Source organism: Chrysemys picta, chromosome 19, assembly GCF_011386835.1.
Source record: "Chrysemys picta bellii isolate R12L10 chromosome 19, ASM1138683v2, whole genome shotgun sequence".
NCBI lineage: Eukaryota > Metazoa > Chordata > Testudines > Emydidae > Chrysemys > Chrysemys picta.
In genome coordinates, this window is record NC_088809.1 from 25,880,957 (window position 1) to 25,896,072 (window position 15,116).

Genomic DNA, 15,116 nt, shown 5'->3' on the forward strand with positions numbered 1-15,116 from the left:
TGGTAAGAAGAAACTGTGGAGGGGGTCAAGGTGGTACCGCCCTATACAGCCAGGGGAGGGGCTATGGCTACACGGCATGAGCCCCGCCCCTCTAGGGGTACAGCTGGGAAAATCCTTCAGCTCCGGCACACAGGGCGCACACACTAAGTGGAATACGTAGCTGCATCCACTCAAAGACGTGAACAAAGCAGCCCGACACCCGTTCCCAGGCGAGACGCTGTCCCTGTGTCCTGTCACTTCTGGACTCACAGAGGTCCATGGAGAGGATGGTGGGGATCCAGCCCTCTCCAAGCTGCTGCAGAGAAATTCACACACTGTATTTCAAATAGTTTAATTTTAAAAATATTCTATTCAGTGCTAAAATATCTCTCCACTTCCACGCATAGCCGGCGCCTTCGGCTTCAACAGAGGCTCAATCACAGACTTGATTTGACATGCAGATCGCAACGAAGAGGAAACAGGTCCATGGCGTTGGAGAGGAGGGACAGGAGCTCCATGGTAAACAAGCCTGGGGAGCAGCTCTGACTGGGAGCCGGGTGAGCGAGGTGCCAGGGTGTGCAGACCAGGCACCAAGGACAGGCAGTGTAAAGGTGCACTGGGAAATGACACCACCCTGACAGTGCTGGGAGAGTGAGAACCAAGGCCCCTGGGTTTTCTGGGAGAGACCCTAGACCCTGCTGTGTCTTTCCCCGTCCCTGAGGTAGACTTGGAGTGGGCCTCACAGCAGGACCTCCCCACCCTGAAACTGAAGAAACCCTATGCTGCCTCAGTCTCTCCCATGGGCACTCACGTTAGGAACCACGGGTCCGTGCCAGGTGCAGAGTCAGCCAGGGACCTGGTGGCAACCTGCCTGGATCCAATACTAAGGGCTTTGTGCCTATAGCCTGCACCCTTGAATGCTGCCACCCGGTCGGGGGGGGGGGGGGTGGCAAGACGTCCAGAGGCCCCATAGCGCATGCCTGGGGGGGCGGCTGTGCCCTGACACACTCATCTGCCTACCCTCCATAGTGCGGGGCCCCTGTCTCCTCCAGCACAAATGGCTTAAACCAACAGCTATTGCACAGTGTCCCAGCTCGGGATTCCTGCCCCGCAGGGCGAAGGCCTATGTCAGAGCTCCAGCGCTGGGAGGTCCCATGCCGCGAATGCTCACCTAACCCCTCCCGGCCCATCAGTGAGGCTTGTTTACTGGGGGAAGCTCCAGGACATAGTCACAAGGGGGAAGAGAAACTACTTCGTGCAGTGGGAATGGCTCTTCCATTCCCAGCAACTGGGGGCACAGGGCCCTAGACGAAATTGTCCTGCAGGGGAACAAAATCTGCTGGGCTGCAGTTCTCGCCCAGCGCCCGGGCAGAGCAGGAGACCCAGAGGACTCAGCCCCTCACACGAGCAAGCTGCATGACCAGTGCTGCCCCTGCCGCACCAGCACAGATCAGCGGGAAAAGGGAGCCAATAAATAGAGGCAAGTTTGCACGTACTGATGGTGCGAGGTGCCCTGGCCTGTCCCTGAGGGAAGGACAGACTAGTTCCTCTGTGAGGGGCTGGTGGGAGGAGCCCGTCCACGGGGAGGGCAGGTGGGCTCTGCAGGGAGCTGGAGGGAGGAGCCTGTCCCTGGGGAGGGCAGGCCGGCTCTGTGGGGGGCTGATGGGAGGGCAGGCGGGCTCTGCGGTGGGGTGATAGGAGGGGCCCATCCCTGGGGAAGGCAGGTGGGCTCTGCACGGGCCTGGAGGGAGGAGCCCGTCCCTGGGGAGGGGAGGCGGGCACTGTCGTGGGGGGGGGGGGCAGGAGGGGCCTGTCCCTGGGGAGGGCAGGCCAGCTCTGTGGGGGGCTGGTGAGAAGGGGTCCATCCCTGGGGAGGGGAGCTGGTGGGTGGGGCCCGTCCCTGGGGAGGACAGGCTGGCTCAGGGGGGTGGGGAGCTGGCAGAAGGGGCCTGTCCTTGGGGAGGGCAGGCCAGCTCTGTGGGGAGATGGAGGGAGGAGCCCCTCCCTGGGGAGGGCAGGCGGGCTCAGCGGGGAGCTGAAGGGAGGAGCCTGTCCCTGGGGTGTGCAGGCAGGCTCTGCAGGGGGCCGGTAGGGAGGAGCCCATCCCTGGGGAGGGCAGGCGGGCTCTGCGGGGAGCTGGAGGGAGGGGCCCGTCCCTGGGGAGGGCAGGCGGGCTCTGTGGGGGGCTGGAGGGAGGGGCCCATCCCTAGCTCTCCGAGACCGTGTGGCACACAGAGTTCTGATCAGCACAAAATCTCTTCAGAGGCGGCGCCCCAGAATCCTCCTCTTCAGTTTCCTGGAACAGCAGGAGAGCAGAGGTCACGGGTGATGCGGGATGCAGCTCCCAGCTCTGCGCACAACTCTGCCACAGCCCTGGGATCTCTGCTCACAGGGAGCCAACAGCACTAAAGGGAAGGGTAGAGGCTACAGTCCGACCATGAGGCTCAGCGGCCCATAGCATCCTGCCTGGGCCACTAGTGGCACCAACAGCACGGGCTTGCTCCCAGCAGTGCTATGCCTGGGTTCAAGACCCAGGGCACTCCATGGCAAATGCTCACACTTCTGAGGCCAGGTGTCTGGTTGGGGCAGCTCCAATGACCTGACACAGGGAGCATTTTAATGAACTACACCTGATGAGAACAACAGGCTCAGGGCAGTGACCCGGAATATTTACTGTGATTCTTTCAGGCTGTCCCCACATTTTCAGTTTTCCAGGCACTATCAATTTTGGCACTCACAGCTCAAAACTGCAGCACCGAAATGGTTGCGGAAGCTGGGCAGAGGGCAGCCCAAGTCTGTGGGGAAAGTATATTAGCTGGATGCTTCTGCTCAAATGGGCAGCAGTGAAACAGTTCATAATGCTGACACATCATGTGCCATTGTTAGGTTTCAGAGTCAACACACCAGAGGGATGAAGGGTGTAGTTTGAGCCTGTACATATGTAGAGAAGGCTTTGGTTCCCCTTCCCCTTACCTGAGTCTCAAGAGGGACAGGCTCCTCCTTCGTGAGAGTGGGAGGCTCATCTGCAACTTCCGAGGAAGGTAGGCAGGGCTCTGGAAGGGAACGGAGAGGATTATGGATGTGCTGGCCCCGTGAGCCTGCTGTTAGCAGCAAGAGCTCTGCCTGGCCTCACCGAGTGAGCTAGCCAGCTACTGCCCCCTTGCCTGCAGACACAACATACTCCCAGGACTCAGTGGGGAGCACCGTGCCTAGATGGCATTCAGGTCTCTGCTGCCCTTGCACCATAGAGAGGCCTAGGAAAAGCCAACACCATGTTGGACATGCATGAAAACATGCATGAAAACAGCCAACCCAGCCATGCTTCCTGCACAGGAACATGGCAGCAAATGCCCTGCCGGGGCAAGGAGCAGAAACTCACCCGGCCCATCATGGGCAGCTGCACTGTGCTTCTCCCAGGGCTCACCAGGCCCAGAATGGCTGGCTGAACTGCACCTTCCTTAGGGCCCGCCCCCTCCAGCATCTCCTCTCCCAGTGCAGCTGGCTGCATCATACCTTCCAGGGTCTCCTGCCCCAGTGTAGGTGGCTGCGAATCGTCCGTGCGGAAGTCAGACGTATGTGCAGGACTCATTGACTCGCTCTGTTGGGGGCTGGGGCTCGAGTTTGGGCTGCTGTCGACCTTGAGCTGGTAAACATCCGACAAGGAGCTCTGGTTACTGGTCTCATCTGAAAAACCATCAGCATGTTAGGGGGATGCATGGCTCACAGCTGTAGTAGCACAAGACCAGCAGGGGGCAGCACTGAAAGATGGCACCCATAGAGAACGGCCCAAGGGAGCAGGGAGGATTCCCATGCCAGCAGGAGAGCTCTGCACCCACCTCTCCCTATGGGGTTCCCAAGCCGTGTATGCTAGGCTGCCCTGGATTTCCAGGGTTAGTTATATGGTCAATCCCCAAGATACCACTCCTTCGAGAGAAGGAAAGGCCCGAGCATGGGAAGAGAAAGCAGGCAGAGGAGGGGTCCTGGGTGTTTGCTGAGCAAAGAGCACCTGACGTGGGAATGGGACACAAAGCTGTTCAGTAGCAGTTCGCAGGCTGTACTGGTTCCTGTCCCACCGTCTGACATCACTGTGAAGTGACTGGCTGGACTCCCAGACTCCCATCTGGGACCCCTGCTCTACCAGGTATAGTAACAAAGCACATCAGGGAATACAGGCCAGGTGGCCTCAGGCTGGCCAAGTCTCCTGTACACCTCCCCTCGGCAGGCAGCCAACCCCAGAGTGTGCATGGCCATGGGATGCTGAGGCCTTTCCACTCTGCCTACAGAGGCGCAGAGAGGACAGAGCTCTCAGCAGCTTATGAGCTCCGGAGACCTTGGAATTGCCTTTAATAGAACTGGAGGGGTAGGAAAATGCCAAAGCACATCTCCTCCCCGAATCCTTTCATCACAGAGTGCTCCTAATCCCTGGGGCTGAGACCTCCATTGCTCCTAAAGCCTTTATGGCTGAATACCAAGGAGCAAGGCAAGCCTTAATATTAAAATCCATCCTGGATCCACCACAGACTCTGGGGTAAAATAAAAAGAACAGGAGTACTTGTGGCACCTTAGAGACTAACAAATTTATTAGAGCATAAGCTTTCGTGGACTACAGCCCACTTCCATTGGTCTCCACCCAGATGAGCTGAAGGACACATGCCTCTGGGCACAGTCCCCCTTCCTGCCTGCAACCCCTTCTGTGAGACGCAAAGGCTACCTGGAAGCCCCAGGACTACCCTCCCTGCTCCTAGGATTCCTACAGCAGCCTTTCCAAGGAGAAGCCCTGAAGGGGCAGGGGTTGAGAGCAAGCCTGCCCCACACTCACCCTGCAACGATGGCTCATGTCCTGTGGGGCTGGGCACAGCTCCATGCTCTGGGTATTGCAACCTGGCTCATGGGGTCACAGCACTACTTGCTCATGTTTGGCCTGGCCACACCTGCAGCTGCGGGGGGTCGGTGCCCCCTTGGCGGGGCGAGGACAGAGAAAGCAGCGGAGGAGGATGAGGCTGACCTATGATTTTGCACACCCCCGCCCATGAATTTGGACCCTGGGTGGATCGCTAAAAAAGACAAAATGCAGCTGGCGGGGCGTTTCAGTAAAACGTTTGCGAGCCACTGTCCTAAAGTGGGACATACCCTGAAGGGCTTCATCATAACAGTGCAGGAGATCCCTGTGCCAGTCGCTGCAGGGAGTGGTGTAGGGCAGGGTGTGCCGGCTGCACACCGCTAACAGCCTCTCCCCACAGCAGACACTGAAGAGAAGGGAGTCGGAGCAGGATAGGCAGGTATTCAAGCCCATGCTCTGTGTGTTCCTAGCTTCTAACTAGGGTGACCAGACGTCCCGATATTAAGGGACTTGTCCCGCGTCCCGACCTTACATTGGCGCCACCGGCGCCACTCACCTTCCTTCCCTGGGCCCTGGGGCAGCGCGCAGCTGAGCTCCCGGCGCAGCGGAGCCAGGCCACGGAGCCCCCCGCCTGGCCGGCAGGAGCCTGCAGAGCACAGCCCTGCCCCTGCCCACAGAGAGGCAGCGAGGAGGTCTCGCTCTGCTGTGTGCTGCAGCGGGGCGGGGCCTGTAGACTCCGGCAGCAGGCAGCGGTCGCTGGGCAGAGAGCCCCCCCCGCCCCTGCCCCCCCCCCCTCGACCCGACCCTAGGAAAGGGCCAGAGGGACTGGGAGGGACCTGCCTGCTTCCTGGGAGCTGCTCCAGGTAAGCACTGCTGGGCTCAGCTGGCCCCCTGGCAGGTCCCTCTGCAGGAGGGCTCCCCTCAGACCCACTGCCCTGAGCCCCCCACCCTGACCCTGTCCCCTCAGCCTCCCCCGCAGTCCCCCGTGCCTCCCACCCTCAATCCACTGCCCTCAGCCCCCACCCTGACCCTGTTCCCTCTGCCTCCCCCGCAGTGTCCCCTGTGCCTCCCACCCTCAATCCACTGCCCTCAGCCCCCCCCGACCCTGTTCCCTCTGCCTCCCCCACAGTCCCTCCCCTCCCCCCATCATCTCACCCAACTCACTGCTCTCAGCCCCCACCCTGACCCTGTTCCCTCAGCCTCCCCCACAGTGTCCCCCTTGTGCCCCCCACCCTCAATCCATTGCCCTCAGTCCCTGCCCCTGTTCCAACAGCCTCCCCCACAGTCCCTCCCCTCCCCCCATCATCTCACCCTGCATGGATGTGGAAATCTGTCCCGGATTCCAGGCTGTCGTTAGCCCCTGGGGCAAAAGATCAGCAGAGGTTTCCAAAGGGAAGTTTGCAGCCTTTGCTCAGACCCAAACATTTTCACTTAAAAAAATAAATAAATAAATACCAAAACCCACCCTGACACCCATCTGCTCTGTCCAGATTTGCAGTTATCCCTGTTGAGGCCAAAGTGGTTTGAAAAATTAAAAATCCTTGACACCATTGTGTTGCTTCCCCCTATGTTGCTCGTTAATCTGATGGGCCTGCCGATAATGAATAAAGATGAATGCTCTGGGAGCAATGTGTCAGGCAGACAGTTTGTGAAGTAGGAATGTGAATGCTGAAGCTCTCACAAAATGCAGAGGCTTTTTTTAACCTAAGAACTGAAAAAGAGCCAGATACCCTGCATGGGTTTGAAAGAGCCTAGCGACTGACTAGAGCAGCATCAGGTTTGAAGTGACGAGGAGGGTCTGTGTCATGAAGTCTGCATTTCCACTGAGGACTCTTCCATTGCTAGGGTAGTGCTGGCGCAGGTCTGCTACCCGGCACAGCAATGCTGAGAGGTGCCAGTGTAGACCCAACCCACTGCCCTCAGCCCCCACCCTGACCCTGTTCCCTTAGCCTCCCCCGCAGTCCCCCCTGTACCTCCCACCCCAAACCCACTGCCCTCAGTCCCTACTCCACCCCAAATCTCTTCTTCAGCCTCTCCCGTCATTCCACCCCATCGCTCCCCCTGCTGTCCCACCCTGTCAACTTCCCCCCATTCCAATCCTGCTCCCCTCTGTCTCATCCCCTCCAGACCCTGTCCCTCTCCCAAATCCCCCGACCCTCCCCAGCCCAGCCCCATTGTCTCCCCCGCCCCGCCCTACACAGCTCTCTACCCTGTCCCATTGATGCTCCCCTCAGCTCCTACCCTGCTCCCCCCATCCCAGCCCTGTCCCATCCCCTTCAGCCCCCCTGACTCCCCCAGTCCCAGTCCTGTCCCCCCTCAGTTCCTCCACCCTGCTTCCCCTGATCCATCCCCACACATCCACCAACTTCCTCGACCTCCCTCCCCCGAATCCCACTGCCTGGACTCACCCCCATCCCACTCAGGACACGCAGGAAAAAGAAGCAATGGGCTTAAATTGTAGCAAGGGAGATTTAGGTTAGACATTAGGAAAAACTTCCTAACTATAAAGGTAGTTAAGCACTGGACAAATTACCTAAAGAGGTTATGGAATAGCAGTCATTGGAGTTTTTTAAGAGGTTAGACAAACACCTGTCAAGGATGGTCTAGTGTTGTTATTACTCACTCCTGCCTCAGTGCAGGGGTTTGACTAGATGATCTGTTGATGTCCCTTCCAGTCCTACATTTCTGTGATTCACTCTGAATAGCCTTGTGCCACTGTTTAGTAGTAGTGGCACACAGTTCTCTGACATGCAGGTTTATAAAATTGTAGTTAATATACAGTTTAGAGCATAGCAGTTTTAAAGCTCTGCATGTTCAGACCAACTGAGCTGAAAATTGTGATCTATAGTATTCAAAACTATTAAGATGTGGGCTGAAATAAATAAAATCAGCATGAATTGCTCAACAATATCAATGGAATCAGCATTGCGCTGCTATATATTGTAAAACATTACAGTGAAATCTTGCAAGTATTACATAGTTACCACTTGGGCAAGGCGGCGTGCTAAGCATAACATCTTCCTGTTTCAACATTCTTCCATAGCTCCTAAAAGTTGTTTTTTTTCAAACACTGAATACTGCTAAGTTACGAGTTTTAACAGTTTTTTTTTCTTTTGAACCACAGCACTGAATGTTATTCTAAAATTGTTTTCCAAATATTCTTAAACTCCCAATTTATCCCCCGCTGATGTTCATTGTGAAAAGTATTGCAGGTCTAATAATAATATTTGGCACTTTTGTAATTCACTGTCCAACATATGTTTTGTGCCCTCCTCTGGTGGATTTTTAGAGGATAACTGTATAGCTACCAGCTAAGGGAGTTATATCTTTAACTCAAGTAGTAGAAGCTCATGCTTCTAAGTCTGGATGGCTCGGGTTCCATCTTTGGTGACTAGCTATGATGGAGGTTGCTACACTTATAATTCCTTTAATCGGAGGTTCTGAATATGCTTTGTTGTAGGCAGAGCTAGCCTATAGTTAAGCAACCGAAAATTTAGAATGGGAAGTGTTGAAATGTTGGGAAGCCTTATAATTTTGCCAGTCTGGAACGAACATCCCATCTGAGGGATGGGGGTGGGGAGAGAGGAGAGTGAGACAGGACCAGGAAACTGGGACAAGGAATCCAGAGTGGTAGTGGGGGGCAGTTGAAATCAGATGAGGAGCTGGGGCGGGTTAGACAGCAATAGGATAGACATAGACTGGAGGGGACGGGGAAGAAGGGTCTTTGACTACTAGAGACCACTCCATTCAGGAGTCTGGAATAGACCCAGGATTCCTGAGTTTCACAGTTCCTCTTCTGTCAGCAGATATCTGTGAAACTGAGTGGCAAAAAAAGTGTCTCATCCCCCTATAGAGCTGATCTATCACATATAGGATGACAACCTACTGCCTCTGCCATCACTTACTCCATTAGCTCAAGTGGCAGAAGTCTGTGCAGTGGATCTAAAGGTTCATCGGAAGGGTTGGAGCCATGCGAGTTTCACAATGATTCCACATGCCAGAATTTCTGGGGCAGTTCAGTTTTGATTTTTACAAAAAAACCTGGGGAAATGCATACAGAAATAGGGTGACCAGATGCCTAAATATCGGAATCTCAAGCAGGAGTAGAGAGGTTATTTTATCTCTGTATTTGGCACTGGTGCAACCACTGCTGGAATACTGTGTCCAGTTCTGGTGTGCACAATTTAAGAAGGATATTGATAAATTGGAGAGTGTTCAGAGAAGAGTCACAAGACTGATTAAAAGATTATAAAACATGCCTTATAGTGATCGACTCAAGGACCTCAATCTATTTAGCTTAACAAAAAGAAGGTTAAGAAGTGACTTGGTTATAGACTGTAAGTATCTACATGGGGAACAAATAGTTAATAATGGGCAGAGAAAGGTAGAGCATGAGCCAACGGTTGGAAGTTGCAACTACACAAATTCAGACTGGATATAAGGCATACCTTTTCAATGGTAAGAGTAATTAACAATTAACAATATACTAAGGGTTATGGTGTTTTTCTAAAAGCTTTTTCTAAAAGCTATCCTCTAGGAATTATTTTGGGAAAGTTCTATGTCTGTGCTATACAGGCGGTGAGACCGGGTGATCACCGGATCCCTTCTGGCTTTATAATCTCAGAACTAGGTACATCAATTCACATGCAAAATTCTCATTGAATTCAATAGGTGTCCTTGCCCTGTGGCTTGTGGTGCGAGCTGCAGCAGGGGCCGTACAAGCCCTCTCGCAGCTTCCTAGGGCCCCCTCTCGCAGCTTCCTAGGGCCCCCTCTCGCAGCTTCCTAGGGCCCCCTCTCAATGCTCTGTGCACCTGTGTCTGTCATTGTCGTCCTCTCCCCTCCCCAGGCCCTGCTCGCCCAATGTGTCCTGATATTTCACTCTTGCGATCTGGTCACCCTACTTCCAACTGCCAGAAGCTGGGAGTGGATGACAGGATGGATCACTCAATAATTGCTTGTTCTGTTCATTCCCTCTGGGGCACCAGGCATTGGCCACTGTCGGAAGACAGGATACTAGGCTAGATGAACCATTGGTCTGACACAATATGTCCGTTCTTATGTGTCAGAACAATATCCCTTGTGGAAATCTTCATTGCTCCTGGGGGGATATGCAAGACATACATACTAATGACACCTCAATATTTACAAAGTCCTCTTGATGTGAATGGCAGCAGTGCCCTCCCCCTGCCAGCCTGTGTTCTGGGGGTAGGCAGACTCACCCTGGAACTCCAGGAGGAGGGAGGAGTTGGCAGATGAGTCAGCTGGGAAGCCATTGGGTTCTCGAGCAGCACTGCTACTTGTTTTGGACTTCTCTTTCTTGAAGAGAGAGAACATGGGATTAACAGAGTCACACTCAGCAAGCAGAGGGGAGAGAGGCAGAAGGCCTTTAAGGAACACTGCCCTTCCCAGGCAGCAGCAACAGCACAGAGCCAGAGGGGCATTCGCCTATGGACACTGTACCTGCCCAGGCCACAAGTGCAGCAAATGGGGCTACGTCACATTACAGATGCTGTGTGGATTGCTGGGCCTACCCCCGAGTCTGAAGTCCATTGTAAAAGGAAGGTTTTGCCTTCCAGATCCTCTCTGGGGATTTCCCAATGAGCACACTGGCCAAAGACCATCAGCTCCAGCCCGTCATAGAATCATAGAATATCAGGATTGGAAGGGACCTCAGGAGGTCATCTAGTCCAACCTCCTGCTCAAAGCAGGACCAATCCCCAGACCCCTAAATGGCCCCCTCAAGGATTGAACTCACAACCCTGGGTTTAACAGGCCAATGCTCAAACCCCTGAGCTATCCCTGTCCCAGCAACCCCCCCCCCCCAAAAGCAATAATTTGTTCACTGTTCTCTGACTAGCGAGGGGCAGCCAGGGGAAACTACGACCTTTGTTTGTTTTTCTGGGAGCCCCACGGGTTTGAGCCATGCAGAGGAGATCCCCAAGACCAGACCTTCCTGGTGGGAGCTGGGATGACATTCTGAAGGGCAGAACTAGAGTCCATCCCCTTCAGCAGTGAGGCGTGGCCTCCTCCTCTCCAACCAGCACACACAATCCTTAAGAGCATTCCTTACAACAGACCCAGCACTTACCTCCTTACTGTCTGCTACAGGCACCCACTTGAATATCCGAAGGGATGTGTCTCCCACCGTCACCCACTTCTTCTCCCTACCACCAAGCAGGAGACAGGTTACAACCAACAGAGCCAACCACCTCTCCCAACCACACAACCGAGGAAGTCTTGGCAGTTACTCAGGACACAGCCATTAAATTCAGTTCAGGATCATGCCTGCATACACTTGCCTAGGCAGGATGAGAAACGGAGTGAAACGGACACAATTTCACCACAAAACTCTCCAGAAAAGCAATAGCAACAGCAAAGGTGTGAACTCCAGTGCCCTAGGGGACCACTGAGGGCTAGGAATACAAACCCTCCTCTGGAATCAGGGGTTGTGGGAACATTATCTAGAATGTCCCCATAGAATGGGCCTTTTCCCCATAATCTCCAGAGCAGGGCTTTCCTAGCCCACTGACTTGGCTGGAAAAGAGAGGGGGTCTCTGCTCACTCAGATGCTCAGCATGGCTCTCTCTCTTTCCCAGTTTTTATACTGGCACTTCTCACCTTCACATCACCAGGGCCAAGGTGCAGTGGTGTCAAATTCTGCACTCTGCCTGCAGAGCTTGTTTGCAGTGAGGGAATCAATCCCTCCTTGCTGAAACAAGGGTTGGAAAGTAGTGGTTGACTGGGGGCGGGAGAGTTAGACATTCTGCAGATGCTTCACTCAGAGCAGGAGTTGATTTACAGTGGTCCGTGGGCCCTTGGGATTGTAAAGAAAACCATGAAAACTTGGCCATCCTGGCCTTCCATTTCCATGGGTTTTAACTGCTGCCACAGTTTTAAGTTTTGCTTGATCTCACACTGAAAGGCAACCTTCCGTTCACCCAACTGCAAAATGTGTGCCTGATCCACTGGGTTAGGGCAGTCGAAGGCACCTGGATGTGGTGCTGGCCACATTAAACCACTGGCTATGAAACTGATGTGCCTTAACTGTCAGCCTGCTGAGCTCTTGGCTCAGGGGAACTTTGACTAGGGGAGGCCCCCCTCCATCAGTCTGAAAGTTACCCGTGACGTCTCTCTCTGACACAATTGTGAGTTTATCAATCAATACTGTAAGCTCTTTGGAGCAGGAGGTGGTATTTTGTATTAGAACAGCATTTAACACATTGTGGGTGCTACTGAAATAATAATGCAGTAACCTGTGTTATTCATTTGGACATTAAATTGAGTGTATTACTCCATTTTCAATATGCTGCAGATTTGTGTGTTGACAATGAACAACTGCTTCCTAAAGTTGTCAAGGTGGAGGAAGCTGGAGGTTTTGGCAGGTGTGGATGGGGCTTTCAGCACTTTGCAGAGGGTGGGAGGCAGTTTGGGATGGTGGGATAATCAGGGGCCTTGAGTACCATTCCCAAAACAAAGGAGGTGATGCCCCCTCTTATTACATCCAGTAGCCCAGTGGTTAGGGCACTCACCTGAGATATGGGAGACCCATGTTTGAATCCTTACCATAGGCTCCAAAGCAAGGACTTGAACTAGGACCTCCCCCACCTAAGGGGACTGTCTTCAAGCCATTAGGTACTGGGGAGGGGGGTAGGAGGCTCTCCTGCAGAAGCGGTTTCACTTTTTATAAAATATTCAAATAGTCATTGTGCCAGAGCAAGTATAGGGAGAGTAACGCCCTAGCCTGGTGGCACTCCCACCTTTCAGCCTCCGCTCCAATGACTAACTATTTAGCCACAGTGGAACAGCTTCAACAAGAGAGACTGACAGACACCCACTCCAGAATATCCCATAGCCTGGTGGTTAGGGATATGAGACACTCAGGGGAAAATCCCTACTTTGAAGCAGGAACTTAAACCCATGTCTCCTGCATCCCAGCTGAGTGCCATAATCACTGGGCTATCGAGTATAAGGGAGGTGACTCTTCCTTTCCACATACTTAAAAAAAAAACACCACACAGTTTAAAATACCCCAAAACTGGAACAAAATGTTTAGTTTCTGACATTTGGAATTGCCAGTGAACTGAAAAGACAGTTATTTGCCCAGCTCTAGTCCCTACTCAGGAGCTCCACCTTGTGTAATGACCTCTGCTACTCTCCCCCAGAGTCTTAACTGCTGTAAGGACAGGAGAAGGGGGACCTCTACACTACCCCTCTCCCAGCCTCCTGGGGAGAGGTTGTTGCTGCTTCTGTACAGCTCTGTTTTGGGACTGCCTTTCCTGAAAATAGCTGCAGCCCCTACCATCACCCAGCGCTTTGGCTAAACAGCAGAAGTAGAATGAACTAGTTCTTCACCCGATTTAGGACTCACCGGTGTGACTTCTGCAGGTAGACAGGCCCTGATGGGTTCCGGTCAGCTAGAGGGAGGGGGTCAAACCTGTAGCTGACTCAGTCTTGTGAACTGCACTGTGGGGGGCCTAGAGCAGGGGGTCTGACTCCAGGGCAGCAGCTACACTGGGTCAGGTCCCTCCCACCCATCACGTTCCCATGCCAGCCACGACCCCCGAGCCCAGGCACCGGTCCCGTCCCGGCCACAACAAGCGGCGATGCCCAAGAGACGGGTGCACCACGCACCTGCAGCTTCCCAACCCGCCGGTGAGCACCGTTACACCAGCGAGGAAACAGGCGAGGGGAGCGGCTCGCCAGGTACGAAGTCAGCGGCAGGGCTGAGGCCCGCTCCGAGCAGAGCCCAGCCTGCGACCTGGGCCTCAGCGTCCCGGGAGACGGGCAACTCCTGGCCCATTGCTGCCGCTCCTACCCGGCTCCGAAGACGCCGCAGCGCGGCAGGCTCAGACGGAGCTCACCGTAGGGCAGGGCCCTCCCTGCCAATAACCCTGCGTAACGCGGGACAATTTGGGTCAGTGTGGGCGGGCCACCCGGGGGGCATGGTAACAGAAGAGCCCGCCTCCTCAGCCCGCGGGCCCTGATTGACCGCGGAGCATGTCCATCTATATGCTCCTAAGAGGAGCACGCCTGGAGGCAGTTGTGATTGGGCGTAGCCCCTGCCAATTGGGCTGTTCTTCGTGTTCCCCGCCCTCTCAAACCGTAAGGAGAGGTAATTGGATGTTCCGCCCGCTGGCTCTCGAGGCGCTTTGATTGGCTATTCGCCATCGGAGTCCCACCACCGAAGCCGATGAGGCACGGTGATTGGCCCCACACTTCGAGGCCCCGCCCCCCAGACCCCGCCTCTCACCATTTGCGGACGCGCTCGATAGCCGCCATCACTTTTTTGATGTCATCTTTGGCGCGGCTGCGGGTTTCAGCTCGCACCGAGCGGCCCGACATGGCGTCCGCAGCCCCGGCAACCCCGGCTCCGCAGTACCACCACCACGACCCGCCCCCCGCGCATGCGCGCGGCCTGACCCACCCACACCCCGCGCGTAATGCGTCAGCGCGCCCGCTCCGCCCGGGGGAAGGGAGCGTGAGGGAAGAGCACTGTTACCTCGTGCACATGCGCAGCTCCGCCCCCGCCCCGCCCCGCCCCCCTTGAGCCTACGCGTGTAGGGAGGAGGCGCGAAAACGGCCGCGATGCCACCGTTTTGCGTGACGGAAAATCGCCCCGGGGCAAATCGGCTCCTCGCGGAGAGGGAAATTAAACAGTCTCACTGTTACACTGACAAGTAGAGTCCTCTGAGCATGGAAGTAGGGACATTTTTTACCAGGCTGCATCATCTTTTTTGGTCAATAAACACAGTATTGTCACTTCTTTCAAACAGTGTACTAACTCTATAGCTTCACATAAAATCCCAACTTTAGCTGCAAGCACTGTGGGTCTAAGGGTTGTATATTGCCAGCATCCTTAGGGTCTTGCTATTTTTACATAAAACGGAGCAAATTGAAGCCACCCTAATTTTTAATAGGACTCACTGAAACTATAGTTGCCAACCATTCCTCTGCTATCAGCAAATATCTGTGAAACCCACTGGCAAAGAGTCCCATATCCTTTTACTGCTGGTCCACAGAGCCTACCACCGCTATCAGTCACTTACTAGCTCAAGTGGCAGAGGTTGGGATGGCAGCTGTAAAGGTTTAAATCCTGCTAATGGACCACATAGGTGTCTGTCTGATGCCACATGATGGAATTTGTTTTTTTCATGTTGCTGTTTTAAAAGAAAAAAAACTAGGAAATTACACACAAAGAACTACATTAAAAACCATTTCGTTTGCAATGTCACATACCCCAAAGTTAGGAAATATCAAGAGTTAAGGTTGCATGCAGATGCACAAAGCACACTTAAC

The 15,116-nt window shown here is 54.2% G+C and overlaps 1 protein-coding gene across 2 annotated transcripts; it reads right to left on the reverse strand.

The window, feature by feature from the left end:
- Positions 1–315: 315 nt before the first annotated feature.
- BCL7B (BAF chromatin remodeling complex subunit BCL7B) lies at positions 316–14,305 on the reverse strand. Of its 2 annotated transcripts, XM_065573128.1 has the most exons (7): positions 14,071–14,305; positions 10,909–10,984; positions 10,040–10,136; positions 3,493–3,663; positions 2,953–3,032; positions 2,165–2,275; positions 1,992–2,114 (listed from the first exon to the last, which is right to left on the reverse strand). In XM_065573128.1, exons 1-6 carry the CDS (start codon positions 14,160–14,162, stop codon positions 2,186–2,188), a joined length of 606 nt encoding a protein of 201 aa, XP_065429200.1. In that variant the 5' UTR covers positions 14,163–14,305; the 3' UTR covers positions 1,992–2,114; positions 2,165–2,185. The 2 variants fall into 2 exon arrangements, with proteins under 2 accessions (XP_005294398.1, XP_065429200.1); XM_005294341.5 differs by having other exon boundaries at positions 316–2,275.
- Between the last annotated feature and the right edge of the window lie 811 nt (positions 14,306–15,116).